The sequence below is a fragment of the Aethalodelphis obliquidens genome, unplaced genomic scaffold (genome assembly GCF_003676395.1).
Source record: "Aethalodelphis obliquidens isolate GAN/ISIS:26980383/991018 unplaced genomic scaffold, ASM367639v1 scaffold113, whole genome shotgun sequence".
NCBI classification, from domain to species: Eukaryota; Metazoa; Chordata; class Mammalia; order Artiodactyla; family Delphinidae; genus Aethalodelphis; species Aethalodelphis obliquidens.
This window is the reverse complement of record NW_020838057.1, coordinates 2,541,133-2,552,622: the sequence shown is the minus strand read 5'-3', so window position 1 is coordinate 2,552,622 and position 11,490 is coordinate 2,541,133. Positions and strand designations below refer to the sequence as shown.

The following is an 11,490-nucleotide window of genomic DNA, read 5'->3' as shown; positions in this document are numbered from 1 at the left end:
TTCTAGATACAAGTTCCAGATCAGATATTTTCAGATACTTATAAGTATACTTTTTTTTTTAAGTAGTACCTTCCTTCATCTACCTTTAAATTTATTTATTTTATTTATTTTTGGCTGTGTTGGGTCTTTGTTGCTGCACGTGGGCTTTCTCTAGTTGCGATGAACAGGGGCTACTCTTTGTTGCGGTGCACGGGCTTCTCATTGCGGTGGCTTCTCTTGTTGTGGAGCAGGGGCTCTAGGCACGCAGGCTTCAGTAGTTGCAGCACGTGGGCTCAGTAGTTGTGGCTCGCTGGCTCTAGAGCTCAGGCTCAGTGGTTGTGGCACATGGACTCAGTTGCTCTGCAGCATGTGGGATCTTCCCGGACCAGGGCTTGAACCCGTGTCCCCTGCATTGCCAGGTGGATTCTTAACCACTGTGCCACCAGGGAAGCCCTATCAGTATACTTTTATACCAAAAATCTTTACTGTGTTTGTATAACTGAATGTTATATTAACAGGCACAACCGGAATCAACTGATCTAAAAACTGTGTGACTGATTTTCAGTAAGTGGTGGGAACCTATGTGCCAATTCCCTGAGTCTGGCCTGTGAGCCAAGATCATTCACTGGCAAGTGTTTTCAGTCTTACTCTGTGCCAGATGCTATTTCAGGAACTAGGGATACAGGCAGTAAAATATTCCCAGAGCTTAGATTCTGGTAACAAGATAGATACGGCGTCAAGTAATTCTAAGTCTATGAAGAGTTGTTACCTGTTAATGGGGCTTCTCTCAGTATCTTTCACAAAAGGAATAGAGAATGTCATTCCATCTGGTGAGTCCACTGAGGCTGGTAGTACAAACTTGAGAATTGGATGCAAGGTTCTCTTTTGAATCGTGTCACTTTTCCAACAGGTCCCATTTGCTTCGTTTACCAAAGAATCTACTTCTCCAACAAAACCTGAGCTCTCAGCCTTGCGTTAAGATGGGAGAAGCCAAATTATCCTCCTTTTCCAGCTATGGACTGCAATGGTGTTTCAAGCAGCTACACAAAGAAGAGTTTCAGATATTTAAGGCATTACTAAAGGAAAGCGCTTCGGAACCAGCAGCCTGCTCTTTTCCACTGGTTGAAGTGGATAATGCCGATTCGGAACAGCTCACCTCCCTCTTGCATGAGCATTATAAAGAACCTTTTGCCTGGAAGACATCCATTGACATCTTTGAAAAGATGAGCCTGTCGGCCCTCTCAGAGATGGCCAGGGATGAGATGAAAAGTGAGTAGGACAGATTTGGGGCAGATCTAGGGGTAGGAGAAAAGGGAGGTGACCTCAAGTTCCCGTGGGAATGGGAAAGGTATCATTGTTCTCTCAGGGAGTCCACCTCTACAGCATGAGTCTGAACTAGGAGAGCTAACTCACTCATTGGTCAACCTCCCTGGCTGGAAGCTAGAGTCATCTCCAGCTTGTGAAACAATGAAGGAGAAGACAGGGGTAGATAAACCCTCTATCTGGACAGAATTTGGTCAAAGTTAGTAGATGGGATTTGTAGTCAGAAGTGCGTAGCTCTGGTGCCACCACAAGTATGACTTCTGGCAAATTTTCTCCTACTCTGACCCTTGGATTCCACAACTGGGAACAGTAACTGTGATGCTTATCTGTGCTGTTGCAGAGGTTCCATAAGATAATGTATAGAGAGTGCTTAACAAAGCTTCACTCATTTTTTGAGAACACTAATGGCTGTACAATGGGCATCTCCCTTATTTCTTGCCCCAGACTGAGGGACTAAGGTTCAAGGAACTTCTCTAAGGACTGACCTTCCTCAGAATGTTGGTGCCCATATTATAGCAACGTACTTAGATCAAGTTGTGTAGTTATCTTAAGGTATTTAGGAGAAAGGTAGTAGAAAAAAATAATAGCTCTCCTTCATCAGGAGGAATTGTCTCCTCAACTGTGGACAAAAACTTAACGAAGAGCCCCAAGTGTAAGCAATCAGATTGGCCCTAAAGACTTACAGGTATTACATGCCTATATGTAGCTCATCAGCTGTAGCTGCAAAGGACTTGAACAGAAGCTATTACTTCGGAGCCTCAAAAAAGCTCTGGGTGGAAAACATATTAGTATTATTCACAGGAAATAAGGGTTATAAAATTAAAATAATTGTTGGTGTTTACCAGTCAGTACCCCAGTCTAAATACCATGTTGAAGTTGTCATGTGCTCTGCTATTGATTTTCAAACTCACCCAAAAAATAGGTTCCCCATGACAGAAGCTAAAATAGAGATTCTACCAAGTTACACAAGTTGACCAGGTTCATGACCTAATATGTGACAAAAATTACTTAACATTCATTTTGCGTATCTTTAACATTCATTTTGCATACTCTCGTGTATCGTGTGCCAGAGATTTATAGCTTGCAATGCAATAGGGAAGAGGGATAAATGGGCAATTTTTTAAATGGTGTAGAAAAATATGTGAAGACTAGAATCACTTCCTAGAAGAAGTAAGGTTTAGACTGAGACAAAAATGAAGAAAAGGAATTAGCCGAGCTAATTGGGTAGAGGAGAACATTCTGAGCAAAAGAGAGCAACATTATGAAGTCTTTAACAAAGAAAGAGGTTGGATAGACCATGAAGCATTGGAGAGAATATGGCAGGAGATGAAGATAAAAAGATGGTCTAGGGGCTTCCCTGGCGGCGCAGTGGTTGAGGGTCCGCCTGCCGATGCAGGGGACACGGGTTCATGCCCTGGTCTGGGAGGATCCCACATGCCGCGGAGCGGCTGGGCCCGTGAGCCATGGCCGTTGAGCCTGCACGTCCGGAGCCTGTGCTCCGCAACGGGAGAGGCCACAACGGTGAGAGGCCTGCGTACCGCAAAAAAAAAAAAGATGGTCTAGAAGTCAGACAGCATCTTGAAAATAATTTTAATAGCAAAGCACAAGCAATTAAATAGTTTTAAAGGGGTAGGGGTAGAAATAATCAAACTGGCATTTCACCATTGTTGCTGAAGTCATGAGTGGTCTGGAAAGAGTCATGAGTGGATATGGGGAGACCAGTTAGGGGTCCATTCTAGCATCCCATGGGAGAAATAAAGGCGGCTTGGACTAGGGTGATGATGGCAGTTAAAGAAAAAGTAGAAATGGAATTGGAAGATATTTTGGAAACAGACACAACAGTTTTTGAGGACTAAATGCAGATGGAGAATATGGAATCAAGCATGGTACCCAGGTTTCTGGCATGAGTTACGGGGTGGATGGGGTTCCATTGCCTCATCCCAGGAAATACTGGAAGAGATTTTTGCAGCAAGTAGATGAGGGAACGGGAGGGGGAGGGAGGATTGGTCAATGTTAGAGCTTATGAGTTGAAGGTACCTCTATTTGGAGAACTCACAGGCATCTGAGTAGTTAACGAACTATTCTGATGTTCGAGAGAGGTGTTTAAGATGACTCTTGACGATTAACTCTTTTTTTAAATTTATTAATTAATTAATTTATTTTGGCTGCCTTGGGTTTTCATTGCTGCACGCGGGCTTTCTCTAGTTTCAGCGAGTGGGGGCCACTCTTTGTTGTGGTGTGCGGGCTTCTCATCACAGTGGCTTCTCTTGTTGCAGAGCACGGGCTCTAGGCACGTGGGCTTCAGTAGTTGTGGCACGTGGGCTCAGTAGTTGTGGCTCGCAGGCTCTAGAGCGCAGGCTCAGTAGTTGTGGCACATGGGCTTAGTTGCTCCGCGGCATGTGGGATTTTCCTGGACCAGGGCTCGAACCCGTGTCCCTGCATTGGCAGGCGGATTCTTAACCACTGAGCCACCAGGGAAGCCCTTGACAATTAACTCTTAATAACCATAATATACTGTCTTATTATATGACCTACCCAGGATCACACAGCAAAAATGGGACTGAAATGTACATTTACGTGCTCAAAATTAGACAGTCTTTACTATAAATCTCTGCTGCTTCACCGTGCTGGTGGTATTTGAGGGTCTGTCTCCATTTTTCTCATTTCAGACTAGTCATGGAATAAACTGTGAGATCCTGAGACTAGTCTTTGTTGCCCTCAGTAATTTGGGCAGAGGATGTGCTCATCCCTGATTTGGGGAATTGCCATGACTTTATTGAGACATTATCTCATCTACTCTCTATTGCAGAATATTTACTGGCTGAAATACCAGAACATTCTACACCAACAAAGACGGACCAAGGTCTAAGCATGGAAGAAGTACCAAGTTAGTGGGGGAGAGGGGGGTGGAAAATGGATGTGTATGAATGATGCTGCTATTAACATTTATGTATAAGGAAATTATCACAGAAAAATATTTATTGCGATCTAAGATAGTAATATCTCAGTAAGATATGGGGTAGATATATCTAGTAGAATTTGGCGTTGAGGGTTTCAGAAAAACAGAGGTTCAGAAATTGCTCCCACCTTTCTGTTCAGACAACCTGGTGGATGGTGATGTGGAAAGTCAATGATTTTTTTCAAAAATATTGATTGATGGATTGACCGATTTGGCTACACAGGGTCTTAGTTGTGGCACACGGGATCTTCGTTGCCACATTCAGGATCTTAGTTGCAGCCTGTGAACTCTTCATTGTGGCATGGCATGTGGCATCTTAGTTCCCGGACCAGGGATTGAACCTGGGCCCCCTGCATTTGGGAGCGCGGAGTCTCAGCCATTGGACCACCAGGGAAGTCCCGAAAGTCCATGAAGTAAATTTCAAACTCTGAAATCACTTCAAGCTGGGCTTTTATTCCATCTGTACAACATAACGTATGTTGGCAGGTGTGGGTTACTTTAATCATTCCTTGGACAAATACTTGAAAACCTAATAGCGGCCAGTATTGTCCGTTTTCAGTTGGAATGGGTAGTAACAAATACCAACAATGACGACATTTCTAGAATACTTGCCGTGGGCCGGGCGCTGTTCTCACATTTTGGGATTATGTTGTGGGATCCTACACCTGTCTCATAAGGGAGGTATTAATATCCCCATTTTATTGATGAAAAACTACCATAGAGTGATGGTGTGGGGCTAAAATTAGATTTCTGTATAAGGGAATGAGCCAAATATCTGTTCCAAGGTAAGTTCAGAAAGAGAAGCTTCTTTCTAATTATCATTTACGGGACACTTACCAGAAGGAGTAAGTTTTTGGTTAGAGGTAAAAGCTGAAATGAGTTTTTGGTGCATTGAATTTGAGGTCCCTTTAAGGTAGTGAGTTAGACATATGATCCTGGATTTTTAGGGAAGAAATCAGCACTAGAGAGCAATATTTGGAACTCTTAAGTACAGACATGATCATTAAATCCATGGAAGAAGAAAAGGTGTCTCCCCCCGACCCCTAGTATCCCCTTTGGTAACCCTAAGTTTGTTGTCTATGTCTGTGAGTCTGTTCGTTTTGTAAATAAGTTCATTTGTATCATTTTTTAGATCCCACATATAAGTGATATCATATGATATTTGTCTTTGACTTACCTCACTTAATATGATAAACTCTAGGTCCATTCATGTTGCTGCAAATGGCATTATTTCATTTTTTATGGCTGAGTAATATTCCACAATATACACAACACTGTATATAAAATAGGTATATTTAAAACATATATAAAACAGGTACCTACCGTATAGCACAGGGAACTATATTCAATATCTTATAATAAACCATAATGGAAAATAATCTGAAAAAGAATATGTGTTTATATATACTCATAAATATATATAAATAAATATATATACAAATATTAATATAAATATATATAAACTGAATCACATTGCTATATAGTTGAAAATAACACAACATTGTAAATTAACTGTACTTCAATTTAAAAAAAAAAGAAGAAAAAGAAAAAGCGGCTGAGGAAGAGGCAAAGAAGGGTTGAATTCAACTGCAGCCTCTCTTTCTGGGGTTCCTCTACCTCTGCAAAAACCTACAACCCAGGAGCACAGTCTGTCCTTTTGACGGAAGATAATACATCAGTGTGACCTCAGCAAATGGACCTTGTTCAGATCTCAGAGGGTCTGCTGCTTGTGGGTTCAATACAGATCTGTTCATGACCTTCCTGATGCAGAACAATGAAGTTTAAGATTTGGAACTTTTGTGTAGAGATTTTATGTAGGGCTAGTCACTGTCTCATGCACTTGTATAGAGAGAGTCTTACTCTCTCTCTCTTTTTTTTAAAGATAATGGTAGTACCAGCAAATGTAAGGGACCGGATAGGAATTTTTAAATTTTTTTTAATTTTTATTTTATATTGGTGTATGGTCGATTTACAGTGTTGTGTTCGTTTCAGGTTTAGAGCAAAGTGATTCAGTAACACATATATATCTCTTCTTTTTCATATTCTTTTCCCAACACAGAATATTGTGTTCCCTGTGCTATACAGTAGGTCCTTATCAGTTACCTATTTTATATATAGTAGTGTGTATACTTTTCTCCCTCCCCCCCCCACCATTTCCCATTTTGGTAACCATAAGTTTCTTTTCTAGGTCTGTGAGTCTCCTGTTTTGTAAGGAAGTTCATTTGTATCCATTCTTCGATTCCACCTATAAGTGATATCTATGATACTTGTCTTTCTCTGTCCCACTTACTTCACGTAGTATGATCATCTAATTTTTTATGTTAGTGCATACCTATTGGATGTCAGAGACGGTTAAAGAGGCTACAGGGATGGAGGTAAAATGACAAGGAATTTTTCTCATGGAGCTCACCTTGGAAGCTGGGAGCTAGATGATTAAACACATAAAAGAATTGCCATTTATGACAAGTGTTGGGAATAAAATAAAGAGGGTAAGGTTGAAAGAATTACACTTTTTAATGCTAATACTGGCCATTGCTCATCTTTGCCAAGCCCCGTGCCGATAAATATCGAATGCACTTTCTGTTCCTTAAATATTTGTCGCAGCCCTTGAAGAGGATGTCCATCTCATCTTATGGGTGAGGAAATGGAGGTCCAGAAAATGAGGCAACTTGTTCCAAATCACAGACACTATAGAGCTTCGAGTTGCAGGCAGTACCGGTCTAACTTCAAAGGCTGTGCTTACCTCCCCGTAAACAGCAGTATCCCGTCACATGGAGCTGTTTCTCCACAGTAGCCCGGGATTCCTGGGCTGGAACTGAATGTGCACGCCCACCCCGAGGTCTGGAACGCAGGGCCAGGCACGCATCCTCAGCTCCCCCAAGCTTCTCTGTCTTTCAGAGACCACATAGGCATGTTCAATGTAGACTATTCAGTGAATACGTAGTTGTGTGTCCACAGGGCACCAGGCGCTGTTACAATACTGAAGAAACAGTAGCAAGTAGCAAAGTCCCTGCACAGAATCCATTGCCGGAGACAGACAATAAGCAAACAAAAATGTAACCTATCAGGTATGAAGTCCTGGAAAGAGAAATCAGGTTAAAGGGACACAGAGCTATTTTGCAGAGCATCAGTAAACTTTGAGGAAGTGATCTTCATACAGGGACAGAGCTTGTTATATGTACGTTGCTAGGAAGAAACAAAAGACCCACAGCTGTAGGCTGTGTGGCTTAGGATCCACTCGGTCTGCGGTTTTTGTTTTGCTTTTCTGCTAGTTTTTTTTACTGAAATCCAGACTTTCTTCAAACTCTCTATCTCGTTCTTCTTCTCTCCTGTCCGACTCAGGCCACAGAGATGACCAACAAGACTATAAGAGTCACGTGATGAGGAAATTCTCCACGAAGCTGGATGCACACCACAGCTTTGAAAAATTTGCCTCTGACTGTCCAGATGTGCACGTGTTGTTGGGGGCTTTTAATCCAGACCAGGGGGGCTTCCGGCCTCTCACTGTGGTTCTACACGGAAAGGCGGGGATCGGGAAATCAGCTCTGGCCAGAAGGATCCTGCTGTTCTGGGCACAAGGTGAGCTCTACCAGGGCATGTTCTCCTATGTCTTTTTCCTCCACGCCAGAGAGGTACAGCGGACGAGGGAGTGCAGCTTTGCAGAGTTAATCTCCAGGCAGTGGCCAGACACCCAGGTCCAGGTGGAGGAGATCCTGTCCCAACCAGAAAGGCTCTTGTTTGTGGTTGACGGATTTGAGGACCTGGACCTCGCCTTCAAAGACGATGACTCAAATCTCTCTGGAGACTGGGCGGAGAAGCAGCCCGTGTCCGTCTTGATGCACAGTCTTCTGAAGAAAGTCTTGCTTCCCGAGTCTTCCCTGATCATCACCGTCCGAGACTCGGGCATAGAAAAGCTCCAGTCCGTGCTCCTGTCTCCCCATTACCTGTTGGTTGGGGGACTCTCAGTGGAAAAAAGGTTGCAGTTGCTTCTTGAGCATATGAAGCATGAACATCAAAAGATGCAAACCTTGCGTTCAGTAGTGGGCAACCATGAGGTGTTTGACAAGTGCCAGGTGTCCGTCGTGTGCTCCCTGGTCTGTGAGGCTCTCAACCTGCAAGAGGCACCAGGAAAGAGCCTTTCCATCACTTGCCAGACTCTCACGGGCTTGTATGCCTCATTCGTGTTCCATCAGCTCGCTCCAAAAGATGCAGTCAGGAGCTGTCTGCGTCAGGAGGAAAGAGTCACCTTGAAGGGCTTGTGCCAGATGGCTGTGGAAGGCGTGTGGAATACGAAGTTCGTGTTTTACAGCGATGACCTGGGCATTCACGGACTGAAGGAACCTGAGCTCTCCGCTCTGTTTCACACAAGCATCCTTCTCCAAGGCAGCCGCTGTGAAGAGTGTTACATGTTCTTACACCTCAGCCTCCAGGAGTTCTTTGCTGCCTTGTACTATGTCCTGGAAGGATGGGAAGGAGAGGGGGACCCCTACCCTCTGTTCACTGAGAATGTAAAGAGTTTGATGGAACTCAAGCAAATCGACTTCAACGTCCACTTGGTCCAGATGAAGAGGTTCTTGTTTGGCCTCATGAGCAAAGAGGTGATGGGGGCGCTGGGAACCCTCCTGGGATCTCCTGTGCCCCTGGTGGCAAAGCAGAGGCTTCTGCACTGGATCTCTTTGTTGGGTCAACACACCAACACCACTGCCCCTCTAGACTTCCTTGACGCCTTCTACTGTCTTTTTGAGACACAGGATGACGAGTTTGTTCGCTCGGCATTGAACAGCTTCCAAGAAGTGTGGCTTCCACTGAACCGGCCAATGGACTTAATAGTGTCTTCTTTCTGTTTCCGGCATTGCCAGTATTTACGGAAAATTCGGTTGGATGTCAGAGAGGTCCCAAAGCATGAATTTGCTGAGTCATGGCCCAGCATTCCCCAAGGGTGAGTACCTTATCTCTGCAATTCGTTTTTTTCTTTCCATCTTTGGGAGGGGGGCTATAATTGACAAATGAAAATTGCATATATTTAAGATGTATGCCTTGGTGTTTTGATATACCTGAAATAATCATCACCGTCAAGCGAATTAACATACCCATTACCTCTTATAGTTATCATTTTCTTTGTGTGTGTGTGTGAGAGCCAGCGTGTGTGTGGTGAAAACACTTAAGACTACCTACTATCCCTAGGCACATCGTTGTACATTAGCTCTCCAGCATGTATTTATCCTGCACAACTGAAACTTTGTACCCTTTGGCCAACATCTCCCCATTTCCCCCACCCCCAGCCCCAGGCAACCACCACTCTACATTCTGCTTCTATGAGTTCGACTCTTTTAGAATCTCCATGTAAGTGAGATCATGCGTGTCTCTCTGTTACTGCTTTTTTCCCTTAGCATAATACCCTCTAGCTTCATCCCAGTTGTTGCAAATGGCAGGACTTCCTTCTCTTTTAAGGCTGAATGATATTCCATTTTGTGTGTATACCACAGTTTCTTTATCCACTTATCCACTGACGGACACTTAGGTTGTTTCCATGTCTTGGCTATTGTGAATAATAGAGTACAAATATCTCTTTGGGATCCTGATTTCAATTCTCTGATATACCCCCAGAAGTGGGATTGCTGGATCATGTGGTAGTTCTATTTTTAATCTGGGGGGGAAACTCCATACTGTTTTCAGTAGTGGCTGCACCCTCTGACATTCAAGGGGGAGCTAGAATTTAAGCACAAATCTTACTCGAGAGCTGGAGGTGTGCCCCGTGGGTGTCGAAATATTCAGGAGGCAGGTGGTTATGAGAGCACTTCTCCAGCGCATGAGGCGAGATCTGCTACACTAGCCTCAGAGTCTCTAAATCCATCCCTGTCCCGCCCTAATACACTGGTTTCTCTCCCCGGGCATTTCTGGGGCAGTTGTTCATGTCAAAATCCATCCTGTGGAAGCAAATGCTTATTTCCTTCTCCAACATAGCCTGCAGATCAAGACCCATGATGAGCATTGGGAACACCTCTGCTCTGTGCTCAGCACCCACCCAAACCTACGACAGCTCGACCTGAGTGGCAGCATCTTGAGTGAAGAGGCCATGAAGACCCTCTGCATCAAGCTGAGGCAGCCAACCTGTAAAATACAGAATCTGATGTAAGGCTTCCCAGCCCTTGTACATGCCCCTTTGCCTGGCTGTGTCATGGCTCTCCTCTCCCACCTACTGAGGAAGACCAATCTATAAAATGTATTTGGAGGGAATAAGTGCCATGGAAGGTGTAGGAACCAAGTTCCCAAAAGCACAGGATGGGGAATGACTAAAGACCTTGTGAAGGGATTACTAAGGTGGGTTCATTTACTCGGGGTCTTGAAGGATGAATAGGAGTTTGTTAGTGAGGGAAAAGTGAGGGAGGCTCATTTCAATAAATGGTAGAGCATGAGGCAATAGCTAGATCAAAGTGCATGATCTGTGAGAGCCTTTAACTCAGTCCTTAATGCTTTTAGGCTAATAAGGTAACACATATTTAAATATCCAATATATTGGGTTGGCCCAAAAAGTTCATTTGGGTTTGTCCATAACATCTTATGGAAAAACCCAAATGAACTTTTTGGGCCAACCCAATAAGTTCCTGGGTCTGTTGGAGCTGCCAGGGTACTTACCAGATACCTAGAACAGGAAATGAAGGGCTTGTTCTACTTCAACAAAGGTTCTATTTCTACTTTTCCCTCCAGGACCAAGTGAAGCACATGTGACACTCAAGACTAGACCAAGTCAAGTTCTTGGCTGCAAACATTTTCCTCTCCTGTGGCCACTTCTATCTCTTCCCGAATTAGTTTCCTTAAACTGGGCTGAGCCAAGGAACTTGGTGATCCCAGAATAAGGAATAATGCCTTGTTCACCTTAAGTCCTACACCAAACTTGATTGCTCTGTCAGCTGTTATCTTAACTGTTTTTCCCTTGGGAATCCCTCCCCACTAGCCGCCCCTATGTTAAGCTCTTGTTACACCCTGTCACTTGCTTTTAATCCGTGCCATCCATATATACACTACCAAGTGTAAAATAGATAGCTAGTGGGAAGCAGCCGCATAGCACAGGGAGGTCAGCTCGGTGCTTTGTGACCACGTAGAGGGGTGGGATAGGGAGGGTGGGAGGGAGATGCAAGAGGGAGGAGATATGGGGATATATGTATATGCATAGCTGATTCACTTTGTTATACAGCAGAAACTAACACACCATTGTAGAGCAACTGTAC

The 11,490-nt window shown here is 43.9% G+C and overlaps 1 protein-coding gene across 1 annotated transcript in view; it reads left to right on the top strand.

The window, feature by feature from the left end:
• The first annotated feature begins 944 nt into the window (after positions 1–944).
• Positions 945–11,490, top strand: part of NLRP5 (NLR family pyrin domain containing 5) — a 28,877-nt gene continuing 18,331 nt past the window's right edge. Inside the window, exons 1-4 of the mRNA XM_027097335.1 lie at positions 945–1,248; positions 4,112–4,189; positions 7,604–9,200; positions 10,226–10,393. Of these exons, the coding sequence (XP_026953136.1) occupies positions 960–1,248; positions 4,112–4,189; positions 7,604–9,200; positions 10,226–10,393 (2,132 nt within the window). The 5' untranslated portion in view covers positions 945–959. The remainder of the gene's footprint in view (positions 1,249–4,111; positions 4,190–7,603; positions 9,201–10,225; positions 10,394–11,490) is intronic.